Source organism: Apodemus sylvaticus, chromosome 1, assembly GCF_947179515.1.
Source record: "Apodemus sylvaticus chromosome 1, mApoSyl1.1, whole genome shotgun sequence".
In the NCBI taxonomy this organism is placed as follows: Eukaryota; Metazoa; Chordata; class Mammalia; order Rodentia; family Muridae; genus Apodemus; species Apodemus sylvaticus.
This window is the reverse complement of record NC_067472.1, coordinates 185780755-185798118: the sequence shown is the minus strand read 5'-3', so window position 1 is coordinate 185798118 and position 17364 is coordinate 185780755. Positions and strand designations below refer to the sequence as shown.

Here is a 17364-nt window from a genome sequence, read left to right as displayed (position 1 = left end):
GAAGCAATGATCACTGTTCTTTAATATCTCTTAACATCAATGAACTCAATTCCCCAATAAAAAGACATAGACTAACAGACTGGATACTTAAACAGGACCCTACATTTTGCTGCACACAGGAAACACACCTCAGTGTCAAAGACAAACACTACCTCAGAGTAAAAGACTGGAAGTCAATTTTACAAGCAAATGGTCTCAGGAAACAAGCTGGAGTAGCCATTCTAATATCAGATAAAATAGACTTTCAACATAAAGTCATCAAAAGGGACACAGAAGGACACTTCTTACTGGTCAAAGGAAAAATCCACCAAGAAGAACGCTCAATTCTGAACATCTATGCTCCAAATGCAAGGGCACCCTCATTCATAAAAGAAACTTTACTAAAGCTCAAAGCACACATTGCACCTAGCACAATAATTGTGGGTGACTTCAACACTCCACTCTCCTCAATGTACTGATCAGGAAAACAGAAATTAAACAGGGACACAGTGAAAGTAATTGAAACTTTGGACCAATTGGAAGCCCACATACACATGAAGTCTGAACAATACTCTACTCAATTATACCTTGGACAAGGAAGAAGTAAAGAAAGAAATCAAAGACTTTTTAGAATTTAATTAAAATGAAGGCACAACATACTCAAATCTATAGGACACAATGAAAGCAATACTGAGAGGAAAACTCATAGCCCTGAGTGCTTCCAAAAAGAAACTGGAGAGAGCATAAACTAGTAGCTTAATGGCATACCTGCAAGCCCTGGAACAAAAAGAAGCTAATTCACCCAAGAGGAGCAGAAGACAGGATATCATCAAACTCAGGGCTGAAATCAATCAAGTAGAACAAAGAGAACAATACAAAGAATCAACAAAACCAGGAGCTAGTTCTTTGAGAAAATCAACAAAATAGATAAACCTTTAGCCAGACTAACCAGAGGGCACAAAGACAGTATCCAAATGAACAAAATTAGAAATTAAAAGGTAAATACAGCAACAGAAACTGAGGAAATTCAAAAAATCGTCAGATTTTACTACAAAAGCCTATACTCAATACAACTGGAAAATCTGGAGTAAATAGACAATTTCCTAGACAGATACCAAATGCCAAAATTAAATCAGGATCAAATAGATCATCTAAACACCCATAACCCCTAAAGAAATAGAAATACTCACTGAAAGTCTTCCAACAACAACAACAAAAAAAAAAAAAAAAAAAAAAAAAAAAAAAAAAAAAAGCACAGGACCAGAGGACCAGATGGTTTTAGTGCAGACTTCTATCAGACCTTCAAAGAAGAACTAACACCAATACTCTTCAAACTATTCCACAAACTAGAAACAGAAAGAACACTACCCAACTCATTCTATGAAGCCACAATTGCGTTGATACCAAAACCACAAAAAGATCCAACAACGTGGCACGGAGCTTGGGTTCCAGTACTGAGGCCTCTGGCGGGAGCACTCAGATCTCTCTGCTTCCGGATCCAGATCAGCGTGGGCGGCAACACCACATCTCCAGGTCCTACAAGAGGCAAGAGGCAAGAGGGGCTTCCGGGCGGCCCGCAGGGAGAAGTCGGTCTGCTCCGTTGAATCCAGCAGGCCCCAGCAGGAGCCTTCAGGTGCCTGCTTTGGGATCTGAACAGCCTGGGCCACAGCACTCGGTCTCCAGGAAGTGCGGGAGACCTGGTGTGCACCCAGAGGCAGTCTGGGAGCTCACAGCACAGCTCACTCCTGTGGCATGGAGCTTAGGTTCCAGTCCTGAGGCCTCTGACGGGAGCACTCAGATCTCTCCGCTTCTGTATCCAGATCAGACTGGGTGGCAATACCACATCTCCAGGTCCTGCAAGAGGCAAGAGGGGCTTCCGGGCAGCCAGTGGGGAGAAGTCGGTGTGCTCTAGTGAATCCAGAGGGCCCCAGCGGGAGCCTCCAGGTGTCTGCTTCTGGATCTGAACAGCCTGGGCAACAGCACCCTGACTCCAAGGCAGTGCAGGAGGTAAGCTGTGCACCAGAGGCCACCTGGGAAGGGGCAGCTTGCACTGGTGAGTCCAGTATTGACAAGACCAACTAACACCAGTAAGAACTAGATGGCAAAAGGCAAATGCAGGAACGTCACTAAAAGAAATCAAGGCAATATGGCAACATCTGAACCCAATTCTCCTTTACCAGCATGTCCTGGATACCCCATCACACCAGTAAAACAAGATTTGGATTTAAAATCACTGGTCATATGCTGGTAGAGGAACACATGAAGGACATACTTAAAGAAATTCAGGAGAAAATGGATCAAAAGTTAGAAGCCCTTGCAAGGGAAACACAAAAATCATTGAAAGAAATACAGGAGAATACAAAAGCCAATAATGAGGAAACACAAAAAACACTTAAAGAAATACAGGAGAACTTTGGTCAACAGGCTGAGGTCATGAAAGAGGAAACACAAAAATCTCTTAAAGAATTACAGGAAAGCACAAACAAGCAAGTGAAGGAGCTAAGCAAAACCATCCAGGATCTAAAATCAGAAGTAGAAACAACTAAGAAAACTCAAAGGGAGACAACTTTGGAGATAGAAAGCCTTGGGAAGAAATCAGGGGACATAGATGCAAATATCACCAACACAATACAAGAGATAGAAGAAAGAATCTCAGATGCTGAAGATACCATAGAAACCATGGACACAACAGTTAAAGAAAATGCAAAATGCAAAAAGCTTGAACCCAAAATATCCAGGAAATCCAGGACACAATGAGAAGACCAAACCTAAGGATTATAGGCATAGATGAGAGTGAAGATTTACAACTTAAAGGGCCAGCAAATATCTTCAATAAAATTATGGAAGAAAACTTCCCTAACCTAAAGAGAGAGATGCCCATGAATATACAAGAAGCCTACAGAACTCCAAACAGACTGGACCAGAACAGAAATACTTCCAGTCACATAATAATCAAAACACCAAATGTACTAAACAAAGAAAGAATATTAAAGACAGTAAGAGAAAAAGGCCAAGTAACATATAAAAGAAGACCTATCAGAATCACAGCAGACTTTTCACCTGAGACTATGAAGGCTAGAAGATCCTGAGCAGATCTCATGCAGACTCTAAGAGAACACAAATGCCAGCCAAAACTACTATATCCAGCAAAACTCTCAATCACCGTAGATGGAGAAACTAAGATATTCCATGACAAAACCAAGTTTACCCAATATCTATCCACAAACCCAGCCCTATAAAGGATAATAGGAGGAAAACACCAATACAAGGAGGGAAACTTCACCCTGGAAAAAGCAAGATAGTAACCTTTCATCAAACCCAAAAGAAGTTAAGCAATCAAATTTAAAAATAACGTCAAAAATGACAGGAAGTAACAATCACTATTCCTTAATATCTCTTAACATCAATGGACTTAATGCCCCAATAAAAAGACATAGACTGATAGAACTAATCCCATGCCTCCTATCTGATCACTATGGAATAAAAGTGGTCTTCAATAGCAACAGAAACAATAGAAAACCCACATACACGTGGAAATTGAACAATACTCTACTCAATGATACCGTGGTCAAGGAAGAAATAAAGAAAGAAATTAAAGACTTCTTAGAACACAATGAAAATGAAAACACAACAAACCCAAATCTATGGGACACAATGAAAGCAGTGCTAAGAGGAAAACTCATAGCCCTGAGTGCCTCCAGAAAGAAAATGGAGAGAGCATACATTACCAACTTAATGACACACCTGAAAGCCCTAGAACAAAAAGAAGCTATTTCACCCAGGAGGAGTAGAAGGCAGGAAATCATCAAACTCAGGGCCGAAATCAATCAAGTAGAAACAAAGAGAACCATACAAAAAATCAACAAAACCAGGAGCTGGTTCTTTGAGAAAATCAACAAGATAGATAAACCCTTAGCCAGACTGACCAAAGGGCACAGAGAAAGTATCCAAATTAACAAACTTAGAAATGAAAAGGGAGATATAACAACGGAAACCGAGGAAATCCAAAAAATCATCAGATCCTACTACAAGAGCCTGTACTCAACACAACTGGAGAATCTGGAGGAAATGGACAATTTCCTTGACAGATACCAAATACCAAAATTAAATCAGGACCAACTAGACCATCTGAACAGTCCCATAAAGCCTAAAGAAATAGAAGGAGTCATAGAAAGTCTTCCAACCAAAAAAAGCACAGGACCAGATGGTTTCAGTGCAGAATTCTACCAGACCTTCAAAGAAGAGTTAACACCAATACTCTTCAAACTATTCCACAAAATAGAAACAGAAGGAACACTACCCAATTCCTTCTATGAAGCCACAATTACGCTGATACCAAAGCCACACAAAGATCCAACAAAGAAAGAGAACTTCAGACCAATTTCCCTTATGAACATAGATGCAAAAATACTCAATAAAATTCTTGCCAACCGAATCCAAGAACACATCAAAACGATCATCCACCATGATCAAGTAGGCTTTATCCCGGGAATGCAGGGTTGGTTCACTATACGGAAATCCATCAATACAATCCACTACATAAACAAACTCAAAGAACAAAACCACATGGTCATTTCATTGGATGCTGAAAAAGCATTTGACAAAATTCAGCATCCTTTCATGCTTAAAGTCTTGGAGAGAACAGGAATTCAAGGCCCATACCTAAGCATAGTAAAAGCAATATACAGCAAACCGGTAGCCAGCATCAAACTAAATGGAGAGAAACTTGAAGCAATCCCACTGAAATCAGGGACCAGACAAGGCTGCCCCCTTTCTCCTTATCTTTTCAATATTGTACTTGAGGTACTAGCTCGGGCAATTCGACAACATAAGGAGGTCAAAGGGATACAAATTGGAAAGGAGGAAGTCAAACTAGCATTATTTGCAGACGACATGATAGTCTACCTAAGTGACCCAAAAAACTCCACTAGAGAGCTCCTACAGCTGATAAACAACTTCAGCAAAGTGGCAGGTTGTAAAATCAACTCAAGCAAATCAGTGGCCTTCCTATACTCAAAGGATAAGCAGGCTGAGAAAGAAATTAGGGAAATGACCCCTTTCACAATAGCCACAAACAGTATAAAGTATCTTGGGGTGACTCTTACCAAACATGTGAAAGATCTGTATGACAAGAACTTCAAGACTCTGAAGAAGGAAATGGAAGAAGACCTCAAAAAATGGGAAAACCTCCCATGCTCATGGATCGGTAGAATCAATATAGTTAAAATGGCCATTTTGCCTAAAGCACTATACAGATTCAATGCAATACCCATCAAAATCCCAACTCAATTCTTCACAGAGTTAGAAAGAGCAATTATCAAATTCATCTGGAACAACAAAAAACTCAGGATAACTAAAACTATTCTCAGCAACAAAAGAAAATCTGGGGGAATCAGTATCCCTGACCTCAAGCAATACTACAGAGCAATAGTGTTAAAAACTGCATGGTATTGGTACAGTGACAGGCAGGAGGATCAATGGAACAAGACTGAAGATCCAGAAATGAACCCACACACCTATGGCCACTTGATCCTCGACAAAGAGGCTGAAAACATCCAATGGAAAAAAGATAGCCTTTTCAACAAATGGTGCTGGTTCAACTGGAGGTCAGCATGCAGAAGAATGTGAATTGATCCACCCTTGTCTCCTTGTACTAAGCTCAAATCCAAATGGATCAAGGACCTCCACATAAAGCCAGACACTCTGAAGCTAATAGAAAAGAAACTGGGGAAGATCCTTGAGGACATCGGTACAGGGAGAAAGTTTCTGAACAGAATACCAATAGCGTATGCTCTAAGAGCAAGAATTGACAAATGGGACCTCATAAGGTTACAGAGTTTCTGTAAGGCAAAGGACACCATCAAGAGGACAAATCGGCAACCAACAAATTGGGAAAAGATCTTCACCAATCCTACATCAGATAGAGGGCTAATATCCAATATATATAAAGAACTCAAGAAGTTAGACTCCAGAAAACCGAACAACCCTATTAAAAAATGGGGTACAGAGTTAAACAAAGAATTCTCACCTGAAGAACTTCGGATGGCGGAGAAGCATCTTAAAAAATGCTCAACTTCATTAGTCATTAGGGAAATGCAAATCAAAACAACCCTAAGATTTCATCTTACACCAGTCAGAATGGCTAAGATTAAAAATTCAGGAGACAGCAGGTATTGGAGAGGGTGCGGAGAAAGAGGAACACTCCTCCACTGCTGGTGGGTTTGCAAATTGGTACAACCACTCTGGAAATCAGTCTGGCGGTTCCTCCGAAAACTGGGCACCTCACTTCCAGAAGATCCTGCTATACCACTCCTGGGCATATACCCAGAGGATTCCCCACCATGTAATAAGGATACATGCTCTACTATGTTCATAGCAGCCCTATTTATAATTGCCAGATGCTGGAAAGAACCCAGGTATCCCTCAACAGAAGAGTGGATGCAAAAAATGTGGTTTATCTACACAATGGAGTACTATTCAGCCATTAGAAACAATGAATTCATGAAATTCTTAGGCAAATGGATGGAGCTAGAGAACATCATACTAAGTGAGGTAACCCAGACTCAAAAGGTGAATCATGGTATGCGCTCACTAATAAGTGGTTATTAACCTAGAAAACTGGAATACCCAAAACATAATCCACACATCAAATGAGATACAAGAAGAAAGCAGGAGTGGTCCCTGGTTCTGGAAAGACTCAGTGAAACAGTATTTGGCAAAACCAGAACGGGGAACTGGGAAGGGGTGGGAGGCAGGACAGGGGAAGAGAAGGGGGCTTACGGGACTTTCGGGGAGTGGGGGTGGGCTAGAAAAGGGGAAATCATTTGAAATGTAAATAAATTATATCGAATAAAAAAATAAAAAAAAAAAGACATAGACTAACTGACTGGATACATAAAAAGGACCCTACATTTTGCTGCTTACAGGAAACACACCTCAGGGTCAAAGACAAACACTACCTTAGAGTAAAAGGCTGGAAGACAATTTTACAAGCAAATGGTCTCAGGAAACAAGCTGGAGTAGCCATTTTAATATCAGATAAAATTGACTTTCAACCCAAAGTCATCAAAAGAGACTCTGAGCGACACTTCTTGCTGGTCAAAGGAAAAATACAACAAGAAGAACTCTCAATCCTGAACATCTATGCTCCAAATGCAAGGGCACCCTCTTTCGTAAAAGAAACTTTATTAAAGCTCAAAGCACACATTGCACCTAACACAATAATTGTGGGTGACTTCAACACTGCACTTTCCTCAATGGACCGATCAGGAAAACAGAAACTAAACAGGGACACAATGAAACTAATTGAAGCTTTGGACCAATCAGATTTAACAGATATATATAGAACATTCTATCCTAAAGTAAAAGAATATACCTTTTTCTCAGCACCTCATGGTACCTTCTCCAAAATCGACCATATAATTGGTCACAAGACAGACCTCAACAAATATAAGAAGATCGAACTAATCCCATGCCTCCTATCAGATCACTATGGAGTAAAAGTGGTCTTCAATAGCAACAAAAACAACAGAAAACCCACATACACGTGGAAATTGAACAATATTCTACTCAATGATACCTTGGTCAAGGAAGAAATAAAGAAAGAAATTAAAGACTTTTTAGAACACAATGAAAATGAAAACACAACATACCCAAATCTATGGGACACAATGAAAGCAGTGCTAAGAGGAAAACTCATAGCCCTGAGTGCCTCCAGAAAGAAAATGGAGAGAGCATACATTACCAGCTTAATGACACACCTGAAAGCCCTGGAACAAAAAGAAGCTATTTCACCCAGGAGGAGTAGAAGGCAGGAAATCATCAAACTCAGGGCTGAAATCAATCAAGTAGAAACAAAGAGAACCATACAAAGAATCAACAAAAGAGAAGGGGGCTTACGGGACTTTCGGGGAGTGGGGGTCTAGAAAGGGGGAAATCATTTGAAATGTAAACAAATTATATCGAATAAAAAAAATTTAAAAAAAAAAAGAATTGACAAATGGGATCTCATAAAATTACAAAGTTTCTGTAAGGCAAAGGACACTACCAAAAGAACAAAACAGCAACCAACAAATTGGGAAAAGATCTTCATCAACCCTACATCTGATAGAGGACTAATATCTAATATATACAAAGAACTGAAGAAGTTAGACCCCAGGGAACCAAATAACCTATTAAAAAATGGGGTACAGAGCTAAACAAAGAATTTTCACGTGAAAAAATTCAGATGGCTGAGAATCACCTTAAGAAATGCTCAACATCATTAGTCATTAGGGAAATGCAAATCAAAACAACTCTGAGATTTCACCTCACACCAGTCAGAATGGCTAAGGTTAAAAACTCAGGAGACAGCGGGTGTTGGCAAGGATGTAGAGAAAGAGGAACACTCCTCCACTGCTGGTGGGATTGCAAGCTGGTACAACCACTATGGAAATCAGTCTGGTGGTTACTCAGAAAACTGGACATGACACTTCTGGAGGACCCTGTTATACCTCTCCTGGGCATATATCCAAAGGATTCCCCGGCATGCAATAAGGACACATGCTCCATTACGTTCATAGCAGCCTTATTTATAATAGCCAAAAGCTGGAAAGAACCCAGATGTCCCTCAATGGAGGAATGGATACAGAAAATGTGGTATATTTACACAATGGAATACTACTCAGCAATTAAAAACAATGAATTCATGAAATTTTTAGGCAAATGGTTGGAACTAGAAAATATCATCTTGCAGGGAGTGGGGACCCAGAAAAGGGGAAATCATTTGAAATGTAAATAAAAATATATCAATAAAAAAGGTGATGTTAAAAGGTATTAAAGAGTAGTGATTGTTGCTTCCTGTTATTTTTTATCTTATTTTATGTTTGTGTGGCTATCTTCTTTTGTGTTTCCTTAAAGAAGATAACTTTCTTGCTTTTTGTAGGGTATAGTTTCCCTCCTTGTGTTGGCATTTTCCATCTATTATCCTTTGAAGAACTGGATTTGTATGAAGATAGTGTAAATTTGGTTTTGTCCATCTGTGTTAATTGAGAGTTTTGTTGGGTATAGTAGTCTGTGATGGCATTTGTGGTCCATTAGGGCCTGTATGACATATGCCCAGAATTTCTGGCTTTCATAGTCTCTGGTGAGAAGTCTGATGTAATTCTGATAGATCTGCCTTTATATGTTACTTGACCTTTCCCCCTGTCTGCTTTTAATATTCTTTCTTGGTTTTGTGCACGTGGTGTTTTGACTATTATATGGCAGAAGGATTTTTTTATGGTCCAATCTATTTGGAGTTCTGTAGAATTCTTGTATGTTTATTGTGCCCTGGATTTCCTAGATGTTTCTCATTAGCAGCATTTTGCGGTTTTTTTTTTTCATTTTCTTTGACTCTTGTGTCAGTATTTTTTATAGTATCTTCTGCACCTGAGATTCTTTTAAAGATTTATTATTATATGTAAGTACACTGTAGCTGTCTTTAGACACACCAGAAGAAGACTTCTCATCTCACTACAGATGAATGTGAGCCACCATGTAGTTGCTGGGATTTGTACTCAGGACCTTCAGAAGAGAAGTCAGTGCTCTTAACCACTGTTCCAGCTCACCATCCCTGAACCTGAGGTTCTTTCTTCTATCTCTGGTATTCTGCTGGGGATGGATGCACCCCTGAACTCTTTCCTCAGTTTTCTATCTCCAGGGTTCTCTCCTTTTATGATTTCTTAATTGTTTCTATTTCCATTTTTAGATCCTGTATGGTTTTGTTCAATTTCTTTACCTGTTTGTTTTTTCCTGTAATTCTTCAAGAGATTCATGTGTTTCCTCTTTAAAAGCTTGTTTGCCTATGTTCTCCTGTATTTCTTTAAGGGAGTTATTTATGTTCACCTTAAAGTCATCTATCATCATCATGAGATGTGATTTTACATCAGAGTCTTGGTTTTCTGAAGTATTTGTGTATCTGGGGCTCACTGTGGTGGAAGAACTGGGATCTGATGATGCCAAGTAGCCTTGGTTTCTGTTGCTTATGTTCTGTTCTTATGTTCGCCATCTGTTTACCTCCAGTTGTTAGCTCTTCTTGCTGTCTGACTATGGCTTGTCCCTCCTGCGAGCCTGTGTATCAGTGCTCCTGTGACACCAACTCTCTCTGGGAAGGATTTGGGTATGGGACTTTATGGCACTGGGTCAGCTCTGAGGGGCAGACAGAAACCCAAAGGATCCTATCCCCAGGTGTGCCTTGGTGCCTGCTGCCTGAGGGTTCCTTGTGAGTCCCTCTGAGCAGAACAAGTGGCCTTACCTTTGCTCATAGGCATGTGTGCACTCCTTAGAGACCCCCACAATCCTGGCAATATTTGGGTTTTGGCTATGTGCATTTCTGATGATTCTCAGACTGTGTGCAATTCCAATGGATGATTGATAGGATGTAGGTTTTTCCTCCAAATGATTGCCAAGCTGAGGGTATGCCATGTGCATGACTAACAGGCTGTAGCTATTTCCTATGGATGATTGACAGGTTGTGGGCATTTCCTATGAATGACAGGTTGTGGGTATTTTCTATGGATAATTGACAAGCTGCAGTTGTTACATATGCCTGACAGGCTGTGGGAATGTCCCAAAAAATTGAAATAATATGGGTATATCCTATTAATGACTGAAAGTCTGTGGGCATTTTGTGTAGATGATTAGCAAGCTATGGTCATATATTGTAGGGGAATAACAGGCTTTGGGCATTTCCTATGCATGATTGACAGCCTGAGGACTTTTCCTACAGATGATTTGCAGGTGTTGGTTGTTTGCTATGGATGACTGGCAAATCCTGGGTATATCCTGTAGATGGCAGAAAGGCTGTACATGTTGACTATACATATTGAAATGTTGAAGAAGTTTAGTATGTATGGTTGACAAGCTTTGGATGTCTCCTATGAATGATTGACAGGGCATAGGCATTTTCTATGGATGATTAACAGAATGCGGGCTTGTCCTTTGGAAGAGTGACAGGATTGGTGTGTGTTTCCTGTGGTTAATTGACAGGCTATTGGCATTACCTATGAATGATTGACAGGGTCAGGCCAGGGATGTTTCCAGTGGATGGTTAACAGGACTTGGGCATTCCTTATGGATGATAGCCAGGTTGATGGTTTTTCCTCTGGATAATTAACAGGCTGTGGGGGTTGTTGGACAGATTTTTGGTAAGCTGTGTGTGTCCTGTGCAAGACTGTCAGGCTGTGGGTCAGGTTGGATGATTGACAAAATGTAGGCATGACCAACAGATGCAATTCTACAGATCACTTGTATCTGTGCAAATTTTTAATAACAAATGGAAATCTATATTGCTAGTCATGAGCACTTTGATTCTTTTCATTTCCACATTTCATTTTTTTAAAGCGCCTGAGTAGTGTCTCTATATTTGCGGCCAGCAGAATCATAATGTACTCTGAAGGTAATAAAATATCCATGGTAATCCAGGTGGTAAATGGTACCAAAGCAGGACCACATGCTTTGACATAAAAAGGTCAATGTGCCCCTGGACTCACACCAAATTTGGGTAAATATCCCCAAAGGTGATAACCTATGCCATTGTAGATCCCATGCTTGAGATTCAAAAGCTTTAGGAAAAATAAAACTAGGGTTCCAAAGAGCATGGTTCATTTCATTTAATATTTACATTTATAGAGTATAAAGAAAACTAGACTGGGCAGAAGAATATAAATGCATAAGAACAGAAAAAGCTGGAGAGAAATAGAATAAATATTCAACAGAGTAGATATCTAAGTTATGTGTGGGGAATAAATGGACTGACAAAAAAGATTAGTTGGACAATTCACTGTTTTTAAAGAAAACATTCAATAAACAAAAGAATATCTTGGAACTATACTTTATAGTTTATTCTATTATTTATATGAACCTCCAACATGAAAAATGATCAGCTGTTTAGAACTACAAAATGTTCCAAAAGCATGTGGAAAACAGAAAATCTACTGTTGTGTCATTGGTTCCCCTTCATAACCTAGGAAAGCATAAAAATAGCAAATAAGAATGAGGGACTGGGGTGACTGATAAAAAGTAATTGGTGAAACACTTGCCCTGAAAACCTGAGTGCAGATGTGGATAAGGGGATCCCCAAAGCATACTTGCCTGCAGGTCTGAGAGTCAGTGTACTTTAAGAGAGTAAATCAATCACACCTAGGATTTGGATGAGTGAACATGATAAAAATTTCTGTATTATATATAACATAGTACAAATAATATGACTATTATGGAGAGATGGCTTGGCAGTTAAAAGCTCTGGTTTTGTGCATAGCGCACTCAGTTTTGATTGCTAGCACCCACATGGCAGGTCACAACTGTCCATACCTTCAGTTCCAGGGGCCTCAGCACTCAATTCAAGCACATGGTTCAAGAAAATACACAGCAGCAAAATCCTCCTATATATAATTCTACAAAATGTAAGCATATACAAAGAACTAAAATGCATGTAATTTCTTTAAATAAATCACATTAACATATCCAATACAATGTCTTAAGAGACAATGGGAAAGTATTTATAAACTAACTGAATTTTTTGTTTTGCTTTCCTTATAGAAGGCCTAAGAGCTGCAGTCTTAAAGTAGGCCAATCTCATATACCTAGGAGCCTAGAGCAGGTATATAATCCAGTGTGGATCAGTGAAAAAGAGCCTAAAAATGACCTCTCCCCTCTCAGGATGCATCCCATGAAATACAGGATGCTCATGCTACACACCACAGACCCAAGAAGGCTGGACAAGAAGAAGGGGAAAAAAGGATGTTTGATTATATGGAATGGTCATGGAAGGCAGATGGATTGAAGGAATTGGGTGGGAAAAGATGCAGTAAGGGAGAGGTGGGTTCAGGGTCCATGATAATGAATGGAAATCTGCAACTGACATGGGTGGTAAGGAGGGGGCAACTTCAGGAAGAGACAGAGACCTGGGCAAGGGGAGACACACAAGTATCAATGTGGGTGTGCTTAGTTGTGACTCACAGCACTGGGGATATGGAGCCTGGGGAGGCTGCCTCTTCTAGCTAGGCAGGAATCCCAATGGATCAATAGTGACATCAACGCACCAACAAAACTTTCAGCCTGAAACTTTTCCTGTTTTGCTTGCAGACAGGAGACTAGCACATAGCATTGTACGAAAGGATCCATGGAGCAGCTGACTTAGATGTAGACAGCTACAGCTAAACATTTGTCGGAACATGGAGGAGGAGGAAGAAGAAGAAGAGGAGGAGGAGGAGGAGGAGGAAAAGGGGGAAGGAGGGGGAGGGGAGGGGGAGGAGGGGGAAGAAGGGGGAGGGGAGGGGGAGGGGGAGGAGGGGGGAGAAGGAGGAAGAGGAAGAGGAGGAGGGGGGATGGCAGTCCCTAAGGGGATAGGAATTTCACAGGAAGAACAACAGAATCAGCTAACATGGACTCTTTGGGCTCTCAGAGACTGAACCACCAACCAAAGAACATACACAGTCTGGCCCTAAGCCTCCATGCACATAGGTAGCAGATGTGCAGCTTGGTCTTCATGTGGGCCCCAAATAAGTGGAGGGGGGCTATCTCAAAGGCTGTTGCATGTATGTGAGATATGTTCTTCTAGCTTGACTGCCTTGACAGGATTCAGTGGAAGTGAAAGCACATAGCCTCACAGAGACTCCATGTTCCAGGGTTGGGATATAACCAGGCAACCACCACCCTCTCAGGGGACGAGGGGAGGGTAAGAAAGGGCAAAGATTGCAGGAGAAGCAGACTGGGAGGGGGCAGTTATCAGGATGTAAAATAAACAAGTAAAAAATAAAAATAAATGAAATTTTTTCCAGAAAACATCACATGGCTCAAGTGAGAGTCCAATAACACAATAAATTTTGACTTCAGTCTACTTTAAGTTAAAATATTTTACTTTAAAATTTCTATATATACATATATTATACAGTTTTTCTTTACACACTGCATCTTGATGTCTTTAGTGTGTTCTGTCTCCTCCTTCAAGGGTCTAATGATCAGCTGCAGCAGCAACTAGAAGGAAAGCAAGAAGCATCAATAATATCATCAGGCAATCATCGGTGGTATTGTCACCATCAGTAACATCAGTGTCAATATCATCAGAATCAACTTAATGAGAAACTGTGAGATGGTGGAGTCTTATTTTGTTAAATTTATTCTCAGATGTTGCTTCTTCTAGAATGCTTGTTCCCAGGCTGATGCTATCTTCACAAGTCAGAGTTCAGAAAACAGAGATAAATAGATACTAATGTTTAACAGAAAGATTTCTCTGCTTAGCCATTCAGAAAACACAAGGTTTTCCCTGGGAGTGAAAAAAACTCATTCCAGAATGGGAGACAACCAAGGACCAATCAACTTGACATGGTCAGTTGTGTTGCTCTAAACAGGTTTTGTTACACTATGTGAACTATTTTCAATCAACTGGGAAAAGGAAACAATTTTTTCTGGGTCTAGGTAATGCTTAAATAGCCAGATAGAAGCATGAAATGTAAAAATAATAATACAATATAAAAGTTCATCTATTTTAGCAACTACTGTGCTCTAACTTACCTGACCCTTCTTTTTTGTTAGTGGGAGGTCCTACGCCATTTTCTTCATGCCACACTTGTCGAATGCGATTTCTGATCCCTGCCATCATTGATAAGAGGTGTGTCAGAAGCCACAGGAAGGGCATGAAAAGCAACAGTAGCATCTCTGGCTCCAGGAGAAACCCAGGCTCCCTGTCAGTGGTCCTGCTATGGCCAGTATGGTCATCATTAAAAACCTCAGCATCCCGAGTAGGGGCCAGATGTTCATCTAGGTCAGGAACTTGAGTAGGTTCCTCATCTAAAGAAAAGCTATCATACATGTCTTCTGCGTTGAGCAAGGTCAAATTGTTCAGGTCAGCTCTTTCAGTGGAGTCTATGGAATAACAAGTGTGGGGACCAGGAGTAGGCTCTGGGTCAGCCCACGGCGTGTCCCTTGCATGCTCCATGTAAACGGCCAAATCACTTAGGAAATCCAACTCAATGTCACTAGCTGTTTCTGAGTCATATGTCTCATCTGACTCAGAAATGTCAGCAGGACCTGGGGCAAAAGTTGCTTCAACTTCAGCAATAGCCCCACTATCAGCAGCACATTGGGAAGGAGTTATTTCAATGTCAGCAGGAGCTCTGCTGCTGGCAGCACTAGTAGAAGGAATTGGCTCAGTATCAGCAGGAGCACCCCTGTCAGCATCACTTTGGGAAGAAGTTGCCTCAATTTCTATGTTCAACCGCATGATTTCTCTGTCTAACCATTCAGTAAACTCAAGGTTTTCTCTGGGAGTGATAGAAAATCTCCTCCTGCCAGAAAACTCGCTGTCGGTAGCACTGGGGGGAGGAGTTGACTCAATGCCAACTGTTGCCCCAATGACAGCAGCACTGGTGGAAGGAATTGGCTCAATATCCATAGTTGCCCCAATATCAGCAGCACTGGTGGAAGGCGTTGGTTCAACATCAACAGGAGCCTCGGGCACAGAAATTCTATCCTCCTGATGTATGTGATGGAAACTTTCCAGTTTACATCCTTCAACCTATAAGGAAAATTGGCAATGTTACTTTTGATTTTAAAATTTCACTGATTTTATTCATTTGAGCATCGGTCTGCTAATGTAAGAATCTTGATTTATAGTCCCCAAAATGTCTCTGTATTCACACCAACTTCATCACTAACTACGCTCACTGATATTCAGCAACCTCTGCTTCCTTTATGCTTGAGTAAAAGGCCCAGAGTTTCTAGAAATCTTTGAAGGGGACCTGCTCAGATTCATGCTTTCCTTTCTTCTGATTTTTGCTACATTACATCATTCTCTGTAAAATGGGAAAATATAAAAAGAAAGGACAAAAAGTGTCTTCTCCTCTCTTTAGGACCTGAATTTTGAATTCCTGCCAGACTAAGAGAATGGGACAGTGAGGTGCTTTGAGAACAAAATGAAACTATCTCTAAACCATATTAACCCTTCCCCAATGTACAGCCTTTCTCAGTTGCCCATTAGGATCCTGGGATACCAGAACAAAGGAAAGGAATTTTGAAATGCATGAACAAAGTATGTCACCACCTACAATAGAAGGCAATTGCTGAGTTCCAGGTCATATAACTCTTATTCTATAACTTTTATTCACTAGGTAAAATTGTAATCTCTGAGGCTTTCTGCCTCCAAGGACTAACCTAGGCCTAGTCCTGGAATTTAGCCTCTGTAAAATTTAGCATAGGCCTAGAATATTTTGAGTCTCTCATACTTATTGCTGAATTAACACACCATTATTTCTGGCTCTTCATCTCTTGCTGACAGGTTCAACTCAGGTATTCTAGCTCAAAGCTCCTCTCCATGCTAACTGATTCAGTTTGGATTCTCTCCTGGCCTCTGATGTATTGCTCTGATTGACCTCAAACTAACTAGCAATTTTTTCTAATCCTCTGACTCCTTCATAATCTCTGGGTCATTTTGCCTTCACCTGTGTCTTGTTGGTTCTCTTGTTGGAGCCTCTAAAAGGCTCCAAGTAAAAAATGCCTCCTCTCTTCTCTCCTCTCCCCTCTCTCCTCTCATTTGTGCTCCTCTCCCCTTCTCTCTCTCTCTTTCTCTCCTTCTCTTTATTTCCCTTTCTATCCCTACACTACCCTTCAAGTAGCTTCCACTTCCTCTTTCTTTTTGAGAGACTTGGGAATGCCTTGTTCTGTCAAATCCTTCTCTGATTCATCATTTTCTCTGCCATGCAATTACATATCTTTCTCAAACAAGGCACTTAATTCCACAAACTAATTTGACCTTGATTGTTCAGGATTAAGGTGTTTACTAAGGAAGTGTCTGTATTCTGGCTAGAGAGATTAAAGTTCTGTGCAAAAGCTGAGCCACACAATAACTAGAAATGGGTTTATTGAGTAAACAACACAATAACGCACAAGTATAGAATGATCAAATATCCTGCAACACCATGGACTTTAGTACACCAAGAGGATGTACATAATGACCTGATCCCCACCGCTGTGGCTGCTTGGATGTCAACAGTCCCATGGGATCATATAATGCTTGCTCTCTCCAGATGGCTGAACTCTTTTGGAAATAATTATGAGTTTTGGACTTTTTATAGGATTTATGTCACTGGAATGGCCTTTAAGATTTCAGTAGACTGGTGTCATTTCCACAAAGTTCTCTCTTTCCTGTGTAGGTCAAGATGTGATCTCTCATTTCCTGCTTCAGTATCATGCCTGTCTGCCTGAACCATGATAGTGATGTGTGAATCCAACTGGAACTATGAGCCACACTTGAAATGCACCCTTTCTTCTAGAAGTTGTCTTTCCCATGGTATTTTATCACAGCAATAGACAGTAACTAACATAACCATCACCTAGTTACAGTGGGAGTGGCTTGAAAAGTCTGAAGGA

The 17364-nt window shown here is 40.5% G+C and overlaps 1 protein-coding gene across 1 annotated transcript in view; it reads right to left on the bottom strand.

Moving 5' to 3' along the window:
* The window catches only part of LOC127697202 (uncharacterized), a 66454-nt gene that overhangs the window by 12123 nt on the left and 36967 nt on the right, over positions 1 to 17364 (bottom strand). Inside the window, exon 11 of the mRNA XM_052200205.1 lies at positions 14512 to 15514. Within this exon, the coding sequence (XP_052056165.1) occupies positions 14512 to 15514 (1003 nt within the window). The remainder of the gene's footprint in view (positions 1 to 14511; positions 15515 to 17364) is intronic.